The following is a 23,611-nucleotide window of genomic DNA, read 5'->3' as shown; positions in this document are numbered from 1 at the left end:
GGTCACAGCAAAAAAATGAAACAAGAGAAAATGTGAAAGAATTAAAATGACAAAAGATATTAGACAAAAGTAACACACACCACAGATTTAAAAAGTGAAAGGATGATGTCAAAGAGCAATTAAATACAACAAACTGAAGAATGTTCCGGGGGTGGGCGAGTCCTAAGCAATTTCTGAAGGTGAAAAGGATTCATTTCTACAGAAAATTCAGTGCCCTTTGTGCAGATTATTAGAAAAACACACTGTACAATAAAAGATTGGCTGAAGATCGCAATACAATTCATCGCTGGTTTTTAACTCTGAATGTTCAAAAGTTTCTTTTTTCCATTTTTGCAGTACGCACCTCTTTCCTAATATCTGACTTTCTGCAAGTATTCTGATTAAACAAATGCTCAGGACCAAACAGCTCTTAAGTTATGGTATTTATGGAGCACATTCATATTGCCATTTGCTGTAAATTATTGCAGTGCAGATTACTTTTGACCAGCCATTTTATAGCATCTATTTGGATTCTGCCATTTGCTTTACCACTGTTTCACACTGCTTACTGTGAAGTCTTAGAAGTTCAGATGCCACCCTTGGCTCAGTGGTGGAACTCTCACCTCTGAGTCAGAAGTTTGTGGGTTCAAGTACCCCTCCAGAGACTTGAACACATAATGCTGTGCAGCACTGAGGGGGGCGCTGCAATGTCAGAGGTGCCGTCTTTTGGATGAGTTGTTAAACCGAGGCCGGGTCTGCCTTCATGGGTGGACGTAAAAGATCCCACTATTTAAAGAAGAGCAAGGGAATTCTCCTGGTGTCCTGGCCAATGTTAATCCCTTAACCAACACCACTAAAACAGATCATCTGGTCATTATCTCATAGCTCTTTGTGGGATCTTGCTGTGGGCAGATCGGCTGCTGCATTTCCCAACATTGATCACACTTCAAAAGCACTTAATTGGCTATAAAGTGTTTTGGAACGTTGTGAAAGGTGATATATAAATGCTAGGTCTTTCTTTACTTGAGGCAGCAATATAAGCAGTGCCAACAGATGCACCAAACTAAACAGTGTCACCAGAGGCACCAAACTAAACAGTGTCACCGGAGGCACCAAACTAAACAGTGTCACCAGAGGCACCAAACTAAACAGTGTCACCGGAGGCAATAATATAATCAGTGTCACCAGAGGCAGCAATATAAACAATGTCACCAGAGGCAGCAATATAAACAATGTCACCAGAGGCAGCAATATAAACAATGTCACCAGAGGCAGCAATATAAACAATGTCACCGGAGACAGCAATATAAACAATGTCACCGGAGACAGCAATATAAACAATGTCACCGGAGGCAGCAATATAAACAATGTCTCCGGAGGCAGCAATATAAACAATGTCTCCAGAGACAGCAATATAAACAGTGTCACCAGAAGCAGCAATATAAACAGTGTCACCAGAAGCAGCAATATAAACAGTGTCACCTGAGACAGCAATATAAACACTGTTACCAGAGACAGCAACATAAACACTGTTACCAGAGACAGCAATATAAACAGCATTACCAGAGACAGCAATATAAACAGTGCCAGAAGAAACAGCAGTTTAAACAGTGCCGCCAGAGGCAGCAATATAAACAGTGCCGCCAGAGGCAGTATTACAAACAGTGCCGCCAGACACATCAATATAAAGAGTGCCGCCAGAGGCAGCAATGTATACAGTGCCGCCAGAGGCAGCAATGTATACAGTGCCGCCAGAGGCAGCAATGTATACAGTGCCGCCAGAGGCAGCAATGTATACAGTGCCGCCAGAGGCAGCAATGTATACAGTGCCGCCAGAGGCAGCAATGTATACAGTGCCGCCACAGGGCAGCACTATAAACAGTATCATCAGGGGCATCAGTATAAATGGTGCCACCAGAGGCAGCAAAATAAACTGTGTCACCAGAGGTAGCAATAAATACAGCATCACCAGAGGCAATACAATAAAAAGTGTCACCAGAGGCAACAGTATAAACAATGTCACCAAAGACAGCAATATTAACAGCGTCACCAGATTAAGTCAATCTTCAAAACTGTGGCAAATGGATTTCAATGTAGGCAAGTGTGAGGTCATCCATTTTGGATCTAAAAAGGATAGGTTAGAGTTTCTAAATGATGAAAAGCTCGAAACAGTGGAGATCCAAAGAGACTTATGTGTCCATGTACGTTGATCACTAAAGTGTCATGGACAGGTACAGAAAATAATCAAAATGGCTAATGGATTGCTGGCCTTTATATCCAGGTGACTAGAATACAAGGTGTTAGACTTTATGCTACAGCTATACAAAGCCCTGGTTAGACCACACCTGGAGTACTGTGTTCAGTTCTGAGCACCGCATCTTAGGAAGGATATATTGGCCTTGGTGGGAGTGCAGCGAGATTTACTAGAATGATACCTGGACTCCAAGGGTTAAATTACAAGGTGAGATTACACAAACTAGGGTTGTATTCCCTGGAATTTAGAAGATTATCAGATGATTTGATAGAAGTTTTCAAGATATTAATGGAAACTGATAGGGTAGATAGAGAAACTATTTCCGCTGGTTGGGGAGTCTAGGACTAGGGGACATAGTCTAAAAATTAGAGCCAGGACTTTCAGGAGTGAAGTTAGGAAACATTTCTACACGCAAAGGGTAGTAGATGTTTGGAACTCTTTTCTGCAAACAACAGTTGATGGTTGCTAAATTGTTCATTTTAAATCTGAGATTGATAGATTTTTGTTAACCAAAGGTTTTAAGAGATATGGGGCTACGGTGGGTATATGGAGTTAGGTCATAGATCAGCCATGATCTCATTGAATGGCAGAACAGGCTTGAGGGGCTAAATGGCCTACTCCTGTTCCTATGTAGCTAGAGGCAGCAGTATAAATGGTGCCACCAGAGGCAGCAATATAAATAGTGCCACCAGAGGTAGCACCAGAGGCGGCAGTATAAACAGTGTCACCAGAGACAACAATATAAACAGTATTACCAGAGACAGCAGTATAAACAGTGCTGCCGGAGGCTGCAATATAAACTGTCACCAGAGGCAGAAATATAAACAGTGCCACCAGGGACAGCAATATCAACAGTGCCACCAGAGGTTGTACCAGAGGCAGCAGTATAAATGGTGCCAACAGAGGCAGCAGTATAAACAATGCCATCAGAGGCAGCAGTATAAACAGTGCCACTAGAGGCAGCAATATCAACAATGCCACCAGAGATTGTACCAGAGGCAGCAGTATAAATGGTGCCACCAGAGGCAGCAGTATAAACAGTACCACCAGAGACAGCAATATAAACAATGCCATCAGAGGCAGCAGTATAAACAGTGCCACTAGAGGCAGCAGTATAAACAGTGCCACTAGAGGCAGCAATATCAACAATGCCACCAGAGGTTGCACCAGAGGCAGCAATATAAACTGTGCCACCTGAGACACCAATATCAACAGTGCCACCAGAGGTTGCACCAGAGGCAGTAATATAATCAGTGTCTCCAGAGGCAGCAATATAAATAAACTATGCCGCCTGAGACACCAATATCAACAGTGCCACCAGGGGTTGCACCAGAGGCAGCAATATAATCAGTGTCACCAGAGGCAGCAATATAAACTGTGCCACCAGAAGTTGCACCAGAGGCAGCAATATAAACAGTGTCACCAGGGGCATCAGTATAAATAGTGCCACCAGAGGCAGTGGCCACTTTCATTGCTGGCTGTTCGTGGACTGAGCTGGACAGCCTCCAGTGCAGACCCGCAATGCAGCTGTTGACATATTGCCCTGTAAATACCTTCTCCAAACAGTGGGGAAAGTCCAGTGAGCCAAAAATGAAGGTACAAACCATGTCTTAAATATATCTGTGGATAGAGCAGGTTTCCACAGGCAAATGTTTGTGTATCGTTTTGATGCTCTAGAATTTGCACACAATGGTATTTGTCCCCATTATTCAACACCAGGAGCCAAAGGTCAATTTTTCAGATCCACTTCTTGACGCAGTACTGATAAACGAATAAGCCATAAGTATTTGACCCAAGAGGAAGTGTAAGAACCCAGGGCATGGTGATTCTGATTGCTATCAGTACAGTGACGGGGGCTGTATCGGTATTCCCTGGTGATGTGTGTGTGTCTTGGTGGTTGAGCCATGGTGCTTTTTTGACATGAAATTGCAATTCTTCCATTTTTTTTCTTTCTGTTCTACTTTATTAGGGATTTATGTGGTGCTATTCTGCTTGTACTGCACAGAGAGACTGTGCAGGTTGTACTGCACAGAGAGACTCTGCAGTATCAGTGACAGGCCAAGAGTATTACCTGATACAATAGTCTAGGGTTTTTTTGGCTCGCTCCGTCCCGAAGCATTTTTAACTGACTCACCATCTTGGTAATAGATAGGATTCATAACTGCAACACTACAGTGCCTCTCAAATGAGTGCATCAGTTGGCTATGCTCCCATCACGGATCACGGGGTCTCTAGTCTATTGCAGCTGTTAGACTCGTCCAGGATCTTTTGTTGCGGGTAACATGATCCATATATTGAACCTTTAGTAAGCCTGCAGCTGGACATTAAAGCAGCATTGAGAACAGGGTAACCTGAGGTGCACAGTGAAGGCTCCTGTATATCTTTTTCAAATGCTTATTTGTATCTGTGAGTAATGTAAGAAACAGTTTTTAATTCAAAGTTCTGTCGCTCACTTGATATGTAACACTAAATATGGGAGATTTGGATTATAATGCATTCTGGGTTTGATAGCCCATGTGTTCAATGATGCTTTGGTTGATTTTGAATAAGTTGCATTAAAGGCAAGCTATCTTCCCAGAAAAAATGTATTTGCTAAGCATTTTTTGATTGTGGAATGGGAAGAGCCAGGTGTTATTTTTATCGGTGCCATCATAGACAACTGTCACGCAGCATGCATTTACATATTGCGTGTTTGGAAAGTATATCTTTTTTTAAAACAACAACAACTTGCATTTATATGGTGCCTTTAATGTAGTAAAATGTCTCAAAGGGCTTCACGGGAGCATGACCAGACAAAATTTGAGAATAAGCCAATGAAGGAGATATTAGGACAGTGACTAAAAACTTGGTCAAAGAGGTAAGTTTTAAGGAACGCCAAAAAGGAGGATAGAGTGGTGGAGAGACAAAGGAGTTTGGAGAAGGAATTCTAGAGCTTACAGCCTAGATGGCTAAAGGCAAGACCGCCAATGGTGGGGTGAAGGAAGTAGGGGGTGCACAAGAGGATCAAAGTTGGAGGAACACAGAGTTCTCAGAGGGTTGTGGGGCTGAAGGAGGTTACAGAGATAGGGAGGGGTGAGGCCATGGAGGAATTTGAAAACAAGGATGCGATTTTTAAAATCGAGGCATTGGTGGACCGAGAGCCAAAGTAGGTCAGCGAGCACAGGAGTGATGGGAGACGGTGCAAGTTAGGATTCGGACAACAGAGTTTTGGATGAGCTCAAGTTTATGGAGGGTGAAAGATGAAAGGTGAGGCAAAGGAAATGGGGGTGCACAAGAGGCCAAAGTTGCAAACATTTTTCTTCCTGAAGACAACTTTGAATAGAATTACATACATTTTACACAATACCCTGACTGCAGGGATTGTTATCACCTCTGTACAGGAGAAGGTTCAAACCATTAGGGTCAGGTAGAGGATCCTCCATGTTTTGCAATCAGTGCTTCAGTGATTGCCTTGGCAACGGGCAGTTGCAGGGGCAGTCTGTAAACACCATGTATTGTTCTGTGATGTATAAATGCGTAGGCTTCAAGGAGCTCCTGAACATTTACCTGACGAAGGAGGAAGCCTCCGAAAGCTTGTGAATTTAAAATAAAATTGCTGGACTATAACTTGGTGTTGTAAAATTGTTTACAATTGTCAACCCCAGTCCATCACCGGCATCTCCACATTATGGGGAAAGAGCAGGGGAGTGGGACTAATTGGGTAGTTCTTTCAAAGAGCCGGCACAGGTATGATGGGCCGAATGGCCTCCTTCTGTACTATATGATTCCATAATTCTATGACGTCAGCTCTACCTAGTCTTTGCTTCGTTGACAATACTGGAATTTCGGTTCTGCTGCCCAAGGCTATGGTCATACCAGCTGGTTGAAGGGACGATTCACACAGGTTGGTTTTCTGGGTTGGATCCCTGGCCCACCACAAGCACGGATCAGAAAGTTCTGTCCACACTGTCCGCAGTTTTCTGTCCAATGAGATCAGTGGGCAGTCCGCCCCGCGATACTCCGATCCACGCTCGCAGTGGCCCAGGTGCCTCACTACTAGAGAGGACTTGGATAATCTAAGACAAAAGCAAAATATTGCAGATGTTGGATAGTCTACTCTACCATCTTCTTCAATTCATGGCACTGACATTGAGAAGAATTTGATTTCAGTCTATAAGAGCTTACACACATAAATTGCAGAACTGCTGTACCTGTGGCCTATACTATATTTTCCAATAGACTTGTTGATCAATAAATGTTAGGGCTTATCCATTAGATTTTAAAATTGTGTTTTTCCTCAACGAGTGAGTCACAGCAACAAAAATACTTGACTCTTGAATTTCTGTAATTAAAAACTTCTAATAAGGAAAGGAGTGTGACTTCCTTGCCAGTGTAAATCTGTTGATGGAAAAATATGGGTTTTGGTATTTTAGCAATGATTTGCTCAGCTACTCAGAGTGGCAAAGTAGGTTTAATCTTTGTACAAGTTAGTTATTTACAGAAATGCACTCCTGTCATCTTACACTTAATAAGTGATAATTTAATCACTGATTTAGAATATTCCTAACACTGAAGCACTGATTGCAAAACATGGAGGATCCTCTACCTGACCCTAATGGTTTGAACCTTCTCCTGTACAGAGGTGATAACAATCCCTAGAGCTCTTCCTAACAAAGTTGCCCAAAGGTCCTTATCATTGCAAAGCACTTCAAATCCAATCAATTATTTTTCTGAAGCGTAGTCACTGTTGTAATGTAGGCAAACGTGGCAGGCAATTTATGCACAACAAGTTCCCATAAACAGCAGATGAGACAAATGACTAAATCTGTTTTTTTGATGGTGTCAGTTGAGGATGGAATGGTGCCCAGGTCATTGTGAGAACCCCCTGCTCTTCTCCAAATAGTCCTATAGGGTCTCATATGTCTATCTAATCAATCAGATGGGGCCTTTCGTTTAAGATCTCATCCAAATGGCAACACCTCATGACTCCACTGAGGGATCAAGCAAGATTATGTGCTCAAGCCCTGGAGTATTTGGGTACACGACTGATCCTGGGCCATTGAAGAATTGTACATCTCACAACAATTCCATTGGAAGGTCAGGGGCTCAATCCCCTCCTCTACATCATTCTATTTATCTCAGAGTACGACAACATTCAGTGCAAGTCTTCCAATGTTACAGATGGAAAGGTAACATAAACTTAGGCAGCCACCAACACAAACGTTTTCTTTGTAGTGCTCACTTCCTTGGGCTGTCAATGAGACTACTCATTGAGGACTTGGAATGCATGATGCAACCTTCTTGATAAAGGATTCTCATGAGCTTGACCTCACTTCAATGACAAGGCTAACGTCAGTGATTGGCTGGAAAATGGATCTCCAGAGCACATAGTAAAATTCAAGGACATTGGTTCCAGCTCAGGTATGGAGGTCCGATCTGTGAGGCACAGGAAGCAAAATTAGATTTTAAATATAAAAGGAACCAATAAAGGTAAAATAGTGTAGGTGTGAAATAATTTAAGTTAGTGAGAATGGGAAGAGACTTGGGGAGATGAAAACAGTAAGGGAAAAATTAGAAAATAACAACGAAAGAATTTGCATTTATCCAGCGCCTTTCGCGACCTCAAGACATCTCAAAGCGCTGTCCAGCCAATGAAGTACTTTTGAAACGTGGTCACTGTTGTAATGTAGGAAACGCGGCATCTAATTTGCACACAGCAAGTTCCCGCAAACAGCAATGAGATGATGACCAGATAATCTGTTTTAGCGATGTTGGTTCAGGGATTAATATTGGCCAGGAGAACACCTCTGCTCTTCTTTGAATAGTGTTATGGGATCTTTTACATCCATCTTAGGGGCAGACAGGACTTTGGTATAACGTTTCATCCAAAAGGTAGCACCTCCAACAGTGCAGCACTCCCTCAGAAGTGTCAGGCTAGATTTTATTCTCAAGTCTCTGGCTTTTTGTGGGATCTTGCTGTGTGCAAATTGGGTGATGTATTTCCTACATTACAATAATGATTACACTTCAAAGGTACTTCAATGGTTGTGCAGCGCTTTGGAACGTCCTGAGGAAGAGAAAGGTGCTATATAAATACAAGTTATTTTTTCTTTTGAGCAAAGAATTCTGAGCTTTCTCAAAATACTGTTTTGCGAAGATTTAGGGCCGAAAATTCTTTGTCGGTGGTTGCAGTTTTTAAAAAAAACATTTACATGACTTAAATTATCAAAAATATAGTCATGGTGAAATATTTTCATTGAAACTTGTGCAGCACTTAACCAGACATAGTGTAAGAATAATGTGAGCCAGTTATTTTTCAAATAAAGTCAGTCACATCATTTTGATATTGGTTGCAAAGATCTAAAATAAAGCGGCATGGGAAAGGGGGGGGGGGGGGAGAAGTGACCCGAAAATGTTTGTCTCAAATCTGTGTCCCTCCCCTAATTTGGGTATTGTAAACAATTTTACAACACCAAGTTATAGTCCAGCAATTTTATTTTAAATTCACAAGCTTTCGGAGGCTTCCTCCTTCCTCAGGTAAATTTGGGTGGATGGACTCGGGCGAAGCTTGAGCTCCGATGGGGATTGTATGGGCTTGGATTTCACTACAGTGATCAGGGTGAATGTACAGGTTGTGGGGGGTGTTTGGGAGGCAAAGGCGAGTTTTTTTTGTCCGCGTCCACCAGCCATCCCTTGAAGGTTCGGCGACCCCGCCTCTCCAGGAAGTGCCGATGCACCGACCGCTTTGCACATGGATCGACCTTTATCCAGGAAGTCTAGCAAAACATTGGCGCCGACCATTGCACCAGGCTGTGGAGGTGGCACCGCTGCAGCCTGGTCGTGCGCTCCCACGGCCAGGGAGAGGGGGTTGCAAATGCAATCGTGAGGTTGCAGCAAGCAACCGACAAGAGGTGGGGTTTGTGCCCCTTTTGCTGCATTTTTTTTTGTAGGCGCAGTCGGGTGAGTTGGAGCCGAGTCCTCTCCCCCCACCTTCTGTCCTGTATTCCAGAGCTTCGTAGTGGAGCTGATTTCCGGATTGTTTTCCCCTTTACTTTGGCCGAGGAAGACTGTACAATTTCTGGAGACTTGCAATAAGAATTTCTGCTTTATTATTATTATTTTGGGGGGAAGGGAAGGGGAGGGGGGTTAAAAAATGGCCACAGCCCTTTACGAGGGACGTAACCAGCTGGATCTGTTGATACAAGCAGGTAAGAGCTCAAAGTGGAGGGGGTGTCTGGAGAGGAGGAGAGAAAGGGGAGTGAATTCCAGCTTGAAGCTGTGCAAAAAAAAAGGGGAGGGGAATCCAGTTGGGAATTTTGGGACCAGGAAGTTAAAGGGTAACTCGATCAGTGGCATGTTTGAGTAAACGTGCAATGTTATTGCAGGATTTAGTGTGTAATGGGCGAGGAAACAAATGTATTGCAGTGTATCTGTAGGATTTAGTGAGCAATGGGTGAGAGTATAAATTTATTGCAGTGTATTTGCAGATTTTACTGTTTCCCTCGTAGCTCCAGGGACCGAATCAGCAGCATCGTCACCAGCTCTGCTCTGTGAATTGCCATTCATTACTATTTTCAGATATTGCATGTGTAGTTCACGAAGAGAACTATTTTCTGCAGACACTTTGGACAGTCACCCTGTATCCAGTGCCTTATGGTCCTCATTTTAAAGTTGGCTTTGTGTTGCATTTAATTTGCTTTTGATTTCCATGTCTGAAATCATCAAATGTGTTAATTGAGTCAAATACCCCCTGCTGCTTACTGTCCTCTGCCGTTCAGCTTAAGCTCTGGAATTCATTCCCTAAACCTCTGCACCTCTCTACCTCTCGCTCCTCCTTTAAGATGCTCCTTAAAACCTACCTCTCCTAATATCTCTTTATGTAGCTCGCTGTCAAATTTTGTCTGATTATGCTCCCGTGAAACACCTTGGAACGTTTTACTGCGTTAAAGGCGCTATATAAATGCAAGTTGCTGTTTTTTGATTTATATTTATACAGACAAAATAAAATGTCTGGGCGAGTTTTATGCCGCAGATGAATTGTAACAGGTGGAAGTGAAGTTGTGTGTATTTTAAAGTAGTAAGCAAGTGATGTACTGTAATTGCAAGACTGTCCAGGCCGAATTAGCTGGTGAATTTCAGCTGGGCGTAATGTGTGGGATATGCGCAGGCTTTATTCTATCTCTGTGTCGTGTTGTGTGGACAACACCATTGCAAAACCCAAGGCCAGATTTGTAGGCTCCATTCCCCCAAGTGGTTAATAATTACCCACTGCAAATAGTTTGTGCAACCAGCATCTGCACTATGGTGTCTGACCTTTAATTATTTATTCCCATTTTTTTCTTAAAGGAGTATTTGATGAACTGCTTTAGTTGCTACCATATAAAGTTTTTAGTTTAATAATTGGACTTTTCTATGGGGGGAGGGGGGGTTGCATGTTATATATGAAGTCTATCCCATGTTTGAGTTACCTCAGTGTTTCCCAAAGCCTTTATAGGAAGCCATATTACTCCAGACTCTGTTATTAACTGTTTGGATAGTAGGATTTCAAATTAAATAAATGGGATTGTTTTCTGAGTTGTAGCCTTGGCTCAGTGGTAGCACCCTCACCTCTGAGTCAGAAGGCTGAGAGTTCAAGTTGCATTCCAGGGACTTCACATAATATAGACTGACACTTCAGTGCAGTACTGAGGGAGTGCTGCACTGTTGGAGGTGCAGTCTTTCAGATGAGACGTTAAACCCAGGCCACATCTGCCCTCTTAGGTGGACGTAAAAGATCCCATGGCACTATTTCAAAGTAGATTAGGGGAGTTCTTCCCGGCATTAGAACAGATTATCTGGTCGTTATCACATTGCTGTTTGTGGGACCTTGTGCGCCGCGTTTCCTACATCATAACAATGACTACACTTAAAAAGTACTTAATTGGCAGAAAAGCGCTTTGGGACATCCTGAAGTTGTGAAAAGTGCTATATAAATGCAAGTCTTTCTTTTTCTTTTTATCCCTCTTCAGCTGTCATTAATCCAGATTGGAATTAAAGGTCCCTGTTGTGCAAAAATGCACACTGACTAATTAGGATTTTTTTTTCCCATCCATTTCAGGTGTAAGTTGAATTCTTACCTCCTGAACAGCCAAAACGAAAGAGCTGCTCACAGTACACCACGGTATTCTAAATGTTGAAATGAGCTGCGAGGTATAGGAATTTCTTGACTTCCCAATGGAGAAGAGGAACGATGATGTGCTGGCATTCCTGCTAAGCTCCTCCGGTAGCCCATCTCCATTTATGTACACTGAATTAATGTCAACACGACAGTTTCCAAACTTAGCACAGGCTGTGGGGTAGCTGGTGTGTGCCAAAATAATGGGCAGCTGATCAGAGCAGAGAATCCTACCGTTTACATGTGGACTTGCTTTGCGTTGAGAAAGCAGACCGGAGTCAACAGAAGCAAGCTTTGTTTTCTCGCTATCTTGTAAATTCTAACCATGCGTTGATATAAAAATTTCACGAAATAGTTTGCTATATATACATTTGTTGCTGTTACCTCAGATACTGACAGAATTTCAGCTCACTGCTGTGGAAAGGTTCATTTTTAGAGGAGAAATCAAGTCATCAATAACTTTTTAAAAAGTTAGATTGTAATTAATTGCTCCTTTTTATTGATTTTATTTTTGGTTTAATCAGTCAGTGGTGTCGATATTGAAGACAACCAGCTTGGAGGAATTACTGAGTTTGTCATTTCAAAGTACTCTCCGATAATCATTGTGTTCCCTTGTATTAATTCAGCAATTCCTCCATTTCAGTTTCTTGGTGATGACCTAAAGTACTGTTGTGATGACAATCTGAAATAAGAAGTTAAGTAACGCTTAGACTGCACAAAGCAACACAGTGAAGGTCAAAAACATGAAAGCGCTGTTTTAAAATATTTACAGGAAATGAGCACATTTATTTTTGTCTATTACAATGTTTTGGAGTATTTAATTTTTAAGCAACTTGTATTTCCATAGCGCTTTTAACATAGAAAAATGTCCCACGGCACTTCAGAAGCGTAATTTTAAAAGCACTGAGGTGAAGGAGGAGATGTTAAGAAGGGGTGTCCAAAGACTTGGTGAAGGAGGTGGGTTTTAATGAGGAGAGGGAGGCGGAGGGGTTTAGGGAGGGAATTCCAGAGGGAGGATATTCAGAGCATAGGGCCTATATGGCTGCCAATGGTGCGGGAATGACACAAGGCCAGAATTGGAGGAGCAGTGTGTTTGGGTGGGAGGGTTTTAAAAAGGGATTCAAAGACAGATGAGAATTTTAAATTGGAGGGGTGGAGGACATGGAATCAATGTCAGCAAGGGCAGAGGTGATGGGTGAGTGGGACTTAGTGCGGGATAGGATATGGGCAGCAGAATTTTGGGTGAGCTGACGTTTACAGAAGGTTCAAGATGGGAGACTGTCCAAAAGAGCATTGGAGGTGACAAAGGCATGGATAGAGGTTTCAGCACAGATGGGCTGAGGTTAGGGCAGTGGTGAGCAATGTTATGGAGATGGAAGTAAACTGCCTTTGTGATGGAGAGGATATGGAGTTGGAAACTCAGCTGGGGGTTGAACAGGATGCTGAGGTTGGGAACAGACAGACAGCCTGGGAGAGTGGCTGTGGAGGGTGATTGAATTGGTGGAGAGGCAACAGAGTTTGTGGCAGGGGCCAAAGGCGATGATTGAAAACTTTTTTTTTTACTTCTTACAATACGACACTGCTGGCAGAATGTTAAGATTAATCCATTACAGAAGCATTGTGTTTTTAGCATTCAGTTGTCACAAAGCAGAACTATGGCCCAGTGATCTGTGTACTGTTTGGTTCAGCCACTCACCAGCTGGTTGTTTTGTGTTTGAGCTGGCAACTGTAACATCTAAAGGCTCAATGGGAAGGGGGGTGGGTGTGGTGGGGGAGAGAGAAAATAAATGCACTTCAACTCTTTAGAACTTAGTGCATATTTGGCATCTTAATTTAACAGAACCATACAGGTAGCTGTTCGGAAAAAAGTAGTTACTCCAACCTGTTTATATGCAGCTAATTTTAGTTTTAAATTTTTGCTTATAATTTTGATCAACTATGGGTTTGACAGTATTTCTAAATACCATCGTTCTGATATTTGCTCATTGCTGGTACATACACAAAGCCAGAACTTGTACTAACTGCCTGCTTTAAACAAGACCTGAGAATCAGTCAGTTTAAATGACTCATTTGTACGATTTGGGGCACTGTGTAAACATAGCCACTCTGTTCTGTTGACAAAACTGAAGGACTGGTTTAGGGATTGCTTTTCAGAACGTGTTGGGAAATGGCTGCAAATTCCTAGGTCTCCGTTACTCGGGGAGCAAATATTCATCCTCCAATACGTGCTGCATTATTGAGGAATCTACTTATTAAAACAAGAAACCTCTCTGACACTGGAGGAAATGTGAGTGAGTTCTGTTGCCAAGCTCAAGATAGCCTAGATTGATAAATTGTAAACAAGCATTTAAAAAGCAATAATTTTTCAATTTGTTTTTTTTAAGAAGTAAGCAAAACTGAGACATAGGAACAGGAGTAGTCCATTCAGCCCCTCGAGCCTGTTCCACCACTCAGTTATATCATGGCTAATCTTTTCCTCAATTCCATTTATCTGCCTTTGATCCATATCCCTTGATACCTTTACTGAATAAAAATCTATCAGTCTCAGTCTTGAAAATGTTAATTGATCCAGCATCCACCGCCTTTTGGGGGAGAGTATTCCACATTTCCACTATCCTTTGTGTGAAAAAGTGTTTCCTGATTTCACTCCTGAATGTCCTAGCTCTAATTTTAAGATTGTGCCCCTTGTTCTTGATTCCCCAACCAAAGGAAATAGTTTCTCTGCAGCTACTCTATTGAATCCTTTTATCACCTCAATTAGATCACCCCTCAATCTTCTAAACTCAAGGGAATACAAGCCAAATTTATGCAACCTGTCCTCATAATGTGGTAAACCTGCACTGTACCCCCTCCAAGGCCAATATATCCTTCCTGGGGTGCAGTACCCAGAACTGAACGCCCTATTCCAGGTGGGGTCTAATGAAGGATCTGTACAACTGAAACATAACTTCCTCCCCTTTGTATTGCAACCCTCATAAGATAAAAGCCAATATTCCTTGTTGGTTACTTTTTGTACCTGTGCATTAGGTTTTAGTGATTTGTATACCTGGACATCCAAATCCGTTTGTTCCTCCACAGTTTCTAGACTCAATGGCACAGTAGCTGCTGTGATGCTATGTTTAGAGGGTTGGGATCTCTGACTAATTTTAACCGACACTTCAATTTGATCTTCAGGAGAATTTTGCTTGGATTGCTAGAATAGAAAGAGAAATTTCTTCCAGGCATATCAAAAAAAGAGTATAATGGGGAAACAATCTATGTATTTTCATTATTAAAATATTGTTTAGGATGCTTACTTCTTGCCCACAATGGAATTGTTTTTGTTCATGCATTTCTGTCACCATTTATTATTGTAAATTGCTGTATAAACATTTCCCATTTGATTTTTGCTATGTCAACTGTCACAGTGTAGCCACTAGGTGGCTCTGTGGATCAAGTTTCTGAAGACTCTCAAATCTGTTGCCATCTTGTGTACTAAAAAAAACCTTGCATTCATCAACTGACTGGATCGTGCCATTTTCAATTTAATGATAAAATAATTATTGTACTACAGCAGCAGTCATCATCCAAAGGCTCTCCCTCCCCTAATAAAACACTGGGTCAAGACCTTTATCACTTCATTGTTCCAATGTAAGGAATCTTACAACACCAGGTTATAGTCCAACAGTTTTATTTGAAAATCATAAGCTTTCAGGTGAGTGTCACTCACCTGACGAAGGAGAAAGCCTCCGAAAGCTTGTGATTTTCAAATAAAACTGTTGGACTATAACCTGGTGTTGTAAGATTCCTTACATTTGTACACCCCAGTCCATCACCGGCATCTCCACTTCATTGTTCCAAGTTATAGACTGTAGTCTGCAAGGACCTGATTTAAGACCATCTTTTTTTTGGTGACTGTATCAAATCTCTGCATTTTCTCTCAAGCCTACTACTTGTTCTGTAGCTGAGAGATCAGTATATGAACATGGCCCGAAGGTGACTCTACCTCTGGGTTGTTTGTCTCATTGCTGCTGCTTTCTTCTCTTTCTCTCCCCGCCCAGGCCCTGCGGTACTTTAGCTGAGATTGGGAATGTAGTGTAGGGATCAAGCGTCAGTCCCCATCACTGTCGTACCAACTTGTGTTGGTGTACAGTGCCACCTGAAGCAAGACATTCCTGCTCAGAAAGGAGTACTTGCTTAACACCACTGCAAGGATAATAAAACGTGGTGGTTATCTAATAGGTTAGACATGTTTACAAGTGACTGTCAGCCTCTATCAATTAAATACAAACTCTCTGAAGCCTTATATCAGACTGCAAAATCTGCTCTTGTATCCTGAAGACAGCACTGAACTCTGAGAGGTTGACTTGTTTAGCTTTTTGTATACAGTCCATTAGCCTTGTAGCCTGTGCTAAAGGAGAAAGTAAGGAGTCGCACAACACCAGGTTATAGTCCAACAGCTTTATTTGAAATCACAAGCTTTCGGAGCTTTGCTCCTTCGTCAGGTGAAGTTCCAAAAAGCAAAGCTCCGAAAGCTTGTGATTTCAAATGAAGCTGTTGGACTATAATCTGGTGTTGTGCAACTCCTTACATTTGTCCACCCCAGTCCATAACCGGCATCTCCACATCAAGGAGAAAGTGGTGTGAGAACTCTTAGCTTTATATAACCATCCAATGTAGTATTGAAGGGGTGCTGCAATGCTGGAGGTGCTGTCTTTCGGACATAAAAGATCCCATGGCACTGTTTGAAGACGAGCAGGGGAGTTTTCCCTGGTGTTCTGGCCAATATTTATCACTCAACTAACATTAAAATGGATGATCTGGCCATTATCTCATTGCTGTTTGTGGGACCTTGCTGTTTGCAAACTGTCTGCTGCGTTTCCTACATTACAATTGTGACTACACTTCAAGAGTACTTCATCGGCTTTGCGATGTCCTGAGGTCATGAAAGGTGCTATATAAAGTTCTTTCTTTCCTAATACCCCCCCCTCCACCCTTCCAAAAAGTAGTGTATATTTGGATAGACTGCTAACCAGTTTAAAATAGGAAGGTTGAGCCTGTTAACACGTACTACACGGGAGAAGGGCACAAAAAAACCCAACAAAATGTACATTTTCCTGAAATCTGCTGCTGGTATTGTATGAAAAGTGACCCATGAGTGGTTGTCTGTGCATGGGAGCTGGAGGGGAAGTTCTTCTATTGCCTGTTTGGATAGAACTGTCTGCCAATTGTTTAGAATCATCCAGAGGGTATTTCCCAACCTAGACTATAGTCATCTCTGAATCTCTGATTTAGTTACAACACTCAGAATAGGAAAGGGAGAGGTGGTAATGGCTTTGGAAATTGCTAAACACACAGGGATAGGGCTAGATTTTCTTCCTTTCATTATCAGTAGGTGAAGAATCTAGCCCACGGTGCTATCCGAAGAAAAGCAGGGGAGTTCTCCAAGTGTTCTGGCCAATATTTATCCCTCAATCAACATCACTAAAACAGATTATTTGGTAATTGATTTCACTGCTGTTTGTGGGACCTTGCTGTGTGCAAATTGGCTGCTGCTTTTCCTACATTACAACAGTGACTACACTTCAAAAGTTCTATAATGGCTGTGAAGTGCTTTGGGAGGTCCTGAGGTCATGAAAGGCGCTATATAAACGCAGGTTCTTTTAGCACTTTTCAATATCTGATGATCAAAAAGAGCTGACTGAAAACAGCTCATGTGACAGTCATTAGAAATGTCACCAGTCATTGGAGGCTATGAGAAGGGGTCCATGAGAGCCCACACAGAGCTTTGGGTTCCCTCAATCGATGGGCGTGCAAGCTGGCAGAGTCACTGCGGCTGCCTACTCACTCCACTTATTTTTTTCTTAAAGATTTGAGTTCAGCCAAGTTTACACGCATTCTTTGACTGCACTGTGCTGCAGGTTATGTAAGAAGGTATTTACAGATACAGTGAGGACAGTAGGGTTCTGTGGGGAGGCAGTAATCCCATCCAGGGATCAGAATTTGCAAGAATTGAGTCTGCTTCAGAAAAAATAGCAGCTGTCAGATTTCAGTCCATTGTCAGTAAATTGACACAACTAAGACTGGCTCCTCCCACTTACTACCATATTAACAGATTACAAAAACCGTGGCAACTGAAGACTTCGTGTGTTGCCATGGTGATAATGATTTAGTAGCTTTAGGACTGGTGCTTAGGTTTCCTTCGAGCCATCTTTTCCCCATAACATATTGGTTTGCTTCCTCTTTCACTGTCTATTAACCTGTCACTTGTGAGAAACAGATTGCAGTGCACTTGTGCATTGCTTCTGGACCTGCACTGGTCAGCTTTCTCAATCAGGAAGACTGTAATATGTTTACCCTGGTTGTGAGGGGCAACACAACTTTGTAGAAAAAGCATTGCTACATGTCTTGGCTAAATCCTCCAGTTGATTTGAGTGTTGTTTAGAGAGAGATGTGAGTGTGTACTATAGTACAAAGAAGAGAGTTTGTTTTCATATAGACGTGATGTGATAAAATACCAGTGTGAGGATTGTTAGGAGAACTATAAAGCTATTCAAATGAATGAATTATTAATCCAGATCCATAAGTTTAATTTAACGTTGAAGAAATTTTAACTTTTGCCAACATTTGGTTTTGTCAAATATTAGTTAACTGCTTCAGCAGTCAACCACATCTATAGTCAATATCAAATGTAAACCTTTAGGGTGGCATACTGCGAGGGTTGTTGGCATTCGGTTTATTTAACATCCTGGTACCAATGTGCTATAGGAAAAATCACACTGGAGCTAATTTGCTTTCATTTTGTCTGATTCTCTGGATTGATCACCTCAATTTGTTCCAGCCACTATCAACGCCTGTGACTTCTGTACTTTCTCAGAGTGTCATAGAACTGAAAATCCTCTCCAGATGCATCCATACTATAGAAGGACAGAATACATAACTCATGCTGAGTGTTTTTCTGTAGTTTAGGTGAGCGTACTGTGAAAATTTCAAATGCCCTCCATGATGCCAAATTGAAATCCTACATGGCTTGTGGTCACCCAACTCTTTCAATTTAAGGTTCTCATCCTTGTATTTAAATCCCTCCATGGCCTTGCCCCTCCCTATCTCTGTATATCCTCCAGCACAATAACTTCTTCCCCACCTCCCCCTGAACTCTGTTCCTCTGACTCTGGCCCCTTGTGCAGCCTGCCCCCACCCCCCCACCCCCCACCCTGGTCCCCTCTTGGCGACTTGTGTCTTCAGCAGCCTAGGCCCCGCTCTCTGGAATTCCCTGCCAAACCCCCTCCACCCCTCTCTCTTCCTTTTAAGACCCTCCTTAGAACCTGCCACTTCAACCAAGCTTTTGGTCACCCCTCCCAATATCTGGTTCTTTGGCTCAGTGTCCATTTTATCCTTGCGCCTCTGTGAAGCACCTTGGGGCATGTTTTTCTACATTAAAGGCATTATATAAATGCAAGTTGTTGCTGTAAACCTCCTCACTTCCAGAGGCCTGTTTTCATCAGGTAAAGCCAATTACATCTTAAAAATGCTGATGAGTAGGTGGCTTTTGCTGTTCCCTAGTTGTCTAGTTCAGTTATTGAACTCCACCCACCCCACCCATGTTTTCACATAAAACACACACCTTTTCTTTTAATGAGAGCCTATCCCACTTAACATAATTTAATCCATTCTGCACAACGTGATGGTACTGCAAAGATGTTTTGAACACCTCTCAATGATCCAGTACCCTGACCTCATTCTGTGGTGGAACTCTTCCACCTCTTTGCACTAGACCCTAGCAAGCCAAGAAGCATCTCTTGACTATCAGCTAAAGTAATACCAATCCTGGCTAGAGTTGTGCGTTCACAAGTAGACCAAGAATTGTTTGCTAACTTGTGCTCTTGAATCGAGCAACTGCAAAACCGTTAGTTGCTCCAGAACTTGCTGTAATTTAATTGGCATTGTAGTAATCAATTAAATAAATAAAATAGTTATGACAGGGCAGGAGATGTATTTGCAACTGCAATATGTGGGAGCTACCGGACAGTTTTGTCGAGGGCGACTACATCTGCGGTAAGTGTCTGTGGCTCGAGGAACTTCGGCTCCGAGTTGAGGAGCTGGAGTCCGAGCTGCAGACATTGCGAGGCATCAGGGAGGGAGAAAGTTATCTGGACACTTTGATCCAGGAGGCAGTCACGCCCCTTAGACTAAATACTGTAGAATTGGCACGTGGTCAGGGACAGCAGGGTGTGACTGCGAGTGAGGCAGGTACGGGGATCCAGGAGGTAGCATTGCAGGAGCCTCAGCCTCTGCACTTGTCCAATAGATACGAGGCTCTTGCAGCCCTTGTGGACGAGTGCAGGGACTGCAGGGAGGATGAGCAAACTGGCCACGGCACCGTGGTTCAGGGGGCCATTCAAGTGGGGGGAGTAAAAAGGAATGTGGTTGTAGTAGGCGACAGTATAGTTAGAGGGATAGATGCTGTTCTCTGCAGCCAAGAGCGAGAGTCCCGAAGGCTGTGTTGCCTACCCGGTGCCTGGGTTAAGGACATCTCCTCAGGGCTGGAGAGAAACTTGGAGCGGGAGGGGGTGGATCCAGTTGTCATGGTCCATGTAGGTAGCAACGACAAAGGTAGGACTAAGAAAGAGGTTCTGCTGAGGGAGTTTGAGCAGCTAGGGACTAAATTAAAAAGCAGAACCACAAAGGTGGTGATCTCCGGATTATTACCTGAGCCACAAGCAAATTGGCACGGGGTAAATCAGATCAGAGAGATGAATGCGTGGCTCGAAGATTGGTGTGGGAGAAGTGGGTTTCGATTCATGGGGCACTGGCACCAGTACTGGGGAAAGAGGGAGCTGTTCCGTTGGGACGGGCTTCACCTGAACCATGCTGGGACCAGTGTTCTGGCAAACCGAATAACTAGGGCGGTAGAGAAGGCTTTAAACTAAATAGAGGAGGGGAGGGCTCAGGTGGGGCGAAGTTTAGATTGATAAAGAGAAAAGACAAAGAAGTAGTACAGGAAAGTGATGGGGGTAATGATAAACAGAGTGTGTCAGGAAGGGACATGAGTGCACGAGCAAATGGGGCCGGGGTAGGAAAGAATGGTAAAAAGACAAAATTAAAGGTTCTTTATCTGAATGCGCGCAGCATTCGTAATAAGATAGATGAATTGACGACACAAATAGAAACAAATGGGTATGATCTCGTGGCCATTACAGAGATGTGGTTGCAAGGTGACCAAGGTTGGGAGCTAAATATTCAGGGTTATTTAACATTTCGGAAGGATAGAAAAAAAGGTAAAGGTGGTGGGGTAGCTCTGTTATTAAAGGATGAAATTGGTATTATAGTGAGAAATGATCTTGGCTCAGAAGATCAAGATGTCGAATCAATTTGGGTGGAGGTAAGAAATAGCAAGGGAAAGAAATCACTGTTGGGAGTAGCATATAGGCCCCCTACCAGCAGTTACCGGAGGGCAAAATATTAATCAGGAAATAAGGGAGGCTTGTAGAAAAAGGTAATGCAATAATCATGGGCGATTTTAACTTTCACATCGATTGGACAAATCAAATAGGCAAAAATAGCCCTGAGGAGGGATAGAGTGTATTAGGGACTGTTTCTTAGACCAATACGTCGGGGAACCAACCAGGGAACAGGCCATTTTGGATCTGGTAATGGGTAACAAAACAGGATTAATTAATGATCTCAAAGTAAAGGATCCCTTGGGAAGCAGTGATCATAACATGATAGAATTTCACATCCAGTTTGAGAGCGAGGATCTTGGGCCTGAAACTACTGTATTAAACTTAAATAAGGGCAATTATAAAGGAATGAGGGTGGAATTGTCTAAAGTGGACTGGGTAAACAGATTAGATGGTATGATGATGGATAAGCAGTGGCAAACATTTAAAAAAAATATTTTATGACTCGCAACAAAAATATATCCCTGTGAGGAGGAAAGACTCCACAAAAAGGGTGAACCAACCATGGCTAACTAAGAAAGTAAAGGATGGTATCAGGTTAAAAGAAAAAGCATACAACATGGCAAAGATTACTGGTAAGCCCAAAGATTGGGAAAACTTTAAAAACCAGCAAAGGATGACTAAAAGAATAATAAAGAGGGAGAAAATAAATTATGAGAGTAAACTAGCAAGAAATATAAAAACTGACAGTAAAAGCTTCTACAAGTATATAAAAAGGAAGAGGGTAGCTAAAGTAAACATTGGTCCCTTAGAGGATGAGACTGGGGAAATAATAATGGTAAACAAGAAAATGGCAGAGGAATTGAACAGATATTTTGTATCTGTCTTCACAGTAGAAGACACGAATAATATATCAATAATAGTAGAAAATCAAGGGGCAAAGGGGAGGGAGGAACTAAAAACAATCACTATCACTAGAGAAAAAGTACTAGGTAAACTAATGGGTCTAAAGGCTGACAAGTCCCCTGGACCTGATGGCTTGCATCCGAGGGTCTTAAAGGAAGTGGCTATAGAGATAGTGGATGCATTGGTTGTAATCTTCCAGAATTCACTAGATTCTGGAAAGGTCCCAGCGGATTGGAAAACCGCAAACGTAACACCCCTATTCAAGAAGGGAGTGAGACAGAAAGCAGGTAACTATAGACCAGTTAGCCTAACATCTGTCATTGGGAAAATGCTAGAATCCATTATTAAGGAAGTAGTAGCAGGACATTTGGAGACTCATAATACAATCAAGGAGAATCAACATGGTTTTATGAAGGGGAAATCATGTCTGACAGATTTATTAGAGTTCTTTGAGGAAGTAACAGGCAGGGTGGATAAATGAGAATCAATGGATGCAGTATATTTGGATTTCCAAAAGGCATTCGATAAGGTGCCACATAAAAAATTACTACACAAGATAAGAGCTCATGGTGTTGGGGGTAATATACTGGCATGGATAGAGGATTGGCTAACCAACAGAAAACAAAGAGTTGGGATAAAAGGGTCATTTTCAAATGGCAATCTATAACTAGTGGGGTGCCACAGGGCTCAGTGCTGGGGCCTCAACTATTTAAAATATATATCAGTGACTTGGATGAAGGAACAGAATGTCTTGTGGTCAAATTTGCTGATGATATAAAGATAGGTGGAAAAGCAAGTTGTGATGAGGACACAAAGTGTCTGCAAAGGGATATCGACAAGTTAAGCGAATGGGCAAAAATCTGGCAGATGGAATATAATGTGGGAAAATGTAAAGTCATCCACTTTGGGAGGAAAAACAAAAAAGCAAGATATTATTTGAATGGAGAAATACTACAAAATGCTGCGGTACAGAGGGATCTGGGTGTCCTCGTACATGAAACACAAAATGTCAACATACAGGTGCAGCAGGTAATCTGGAAGGCAAACAGAATATTGGCCTTTATTTCTAGGGGGATGGAGTATAAAAGCAGGGAAGTCATGCTACAACTGTACAGGGTGCTGGTGAGACCACACCTGGAGTACTGCGTACAGTTCTGGTGCCCTTATTTAAGGAAGGACATACTTGCACTGGAGACAGTTCAGAGAAGGTTCACTAGGTTGATTCCGGATATGGAAGGGTTGTCTTATGAGGAAAGATTGAACAGTTTGGGTCTATACTCATTGGAGTTTAGAAGAATGAGAGGAGATCTTATTGAAACATACAAGATTCTGAGGGGACTCGATAGTGTAGATGCTGAGAGGATGTTACCCCTCATGAGGGAATCTAAAACTAGGGGGCATAGTCTCAGAATAAGGGGTCACCCGTTTAAGATGGAAATGAGGAGGAATTTCTTCTCGCAGAGGATCATGAATCGTTGGAATTCTTTACTCCAAAAAGCTGTGGAGGCTGAGTCATTGAATACATTCAAGGCTGAGTTAGACAAATTTTTGATCAGCAAGGCAGTCAAAGGATCTGGGGAAAAGGCGGGAAAGTGGAGTTGAGGTAAAAATCAGATCAGCCATGATCTCGTTGAATGGTGGTGCAGGCTCGAGGGGCCGAATGGCCTACTCCTGCTCCTATCTCTTGTGGTCTTATGCAGGTTAATTCTCCTACAATTTATCTTTTTGTTAGGAGGGGAGGGGCAAGGCGAGGGAAGTACACACTTGCATCGCATTGAAAAAGTCTATTGTGGGTTCCTAGCTTACTGTTGCTGTTTTAATAGTAAACACCTGCTGGTGCAACTATCAGTGAGTGATCTGTCAGCTGTTAGGTCTGTAGTAAATGCAATATGTAAGTGGTTTTCTATTAACTACTTGTTACCTCATAACAATAGCTGAAACTTTTTTTTTAAAAACAAA

The 23,611-nt window shown here is 42.4% G+C and overlaps 1 protein-coding gene across 9 annotated transcripts in view; it reads left to right on the top strand.

The window, feature by feature from the left end:
* The window catches only part of LOC137323057 (ETS-related transcription factor Elf-1-like), a 149,387-nt gene that overhangs the window by 91,631 nt on the left and 34,145 nt on the right, over window positions 1-23,611 (top strand). The window contains exon 1 of one of the 9 annotated variants that reach the window (XM_067986453.1): window positions 9,331-9,420. The exons of the other annotated variants lie outside the window; for them this stretch is intronic. Within the exon in view, the coding sequence (XP_067842554.1) occupies window positions 9,366-9,420 (55 nt within the window). The 5' untranslated portion in view covers window positions 9,331-9,365. Of the gene's footprint in view, window positions 1-9,330; window positions 9,421-23,611 lie in introns of those variants that run through there. 9 annotated transcript variants of the gene reach the window in all.

The sequence above is a fragment of the Heptranchias perlo genome, chromosome 6 (genome assembly GCF_035084215.1).
Source record: "Heptranchias perlo isolate sHepPer1 chromosome 6, sHepPer1.hap1, whole genome shotgun sequence".
Classification (NCBI taxonomy): domain Eukaryota; kingdom Metazoa; phylum Chordata; class Chondrichthyes; order Hexanchiformes; family Hexanchidae; genus Heptranchias; species Heptranchias perlo.
The sequence above is the reverse complement of the archived record's forward strand: the minus strand, read 5'-3'. Positions and strand labels throughout refer to the sequence as shown.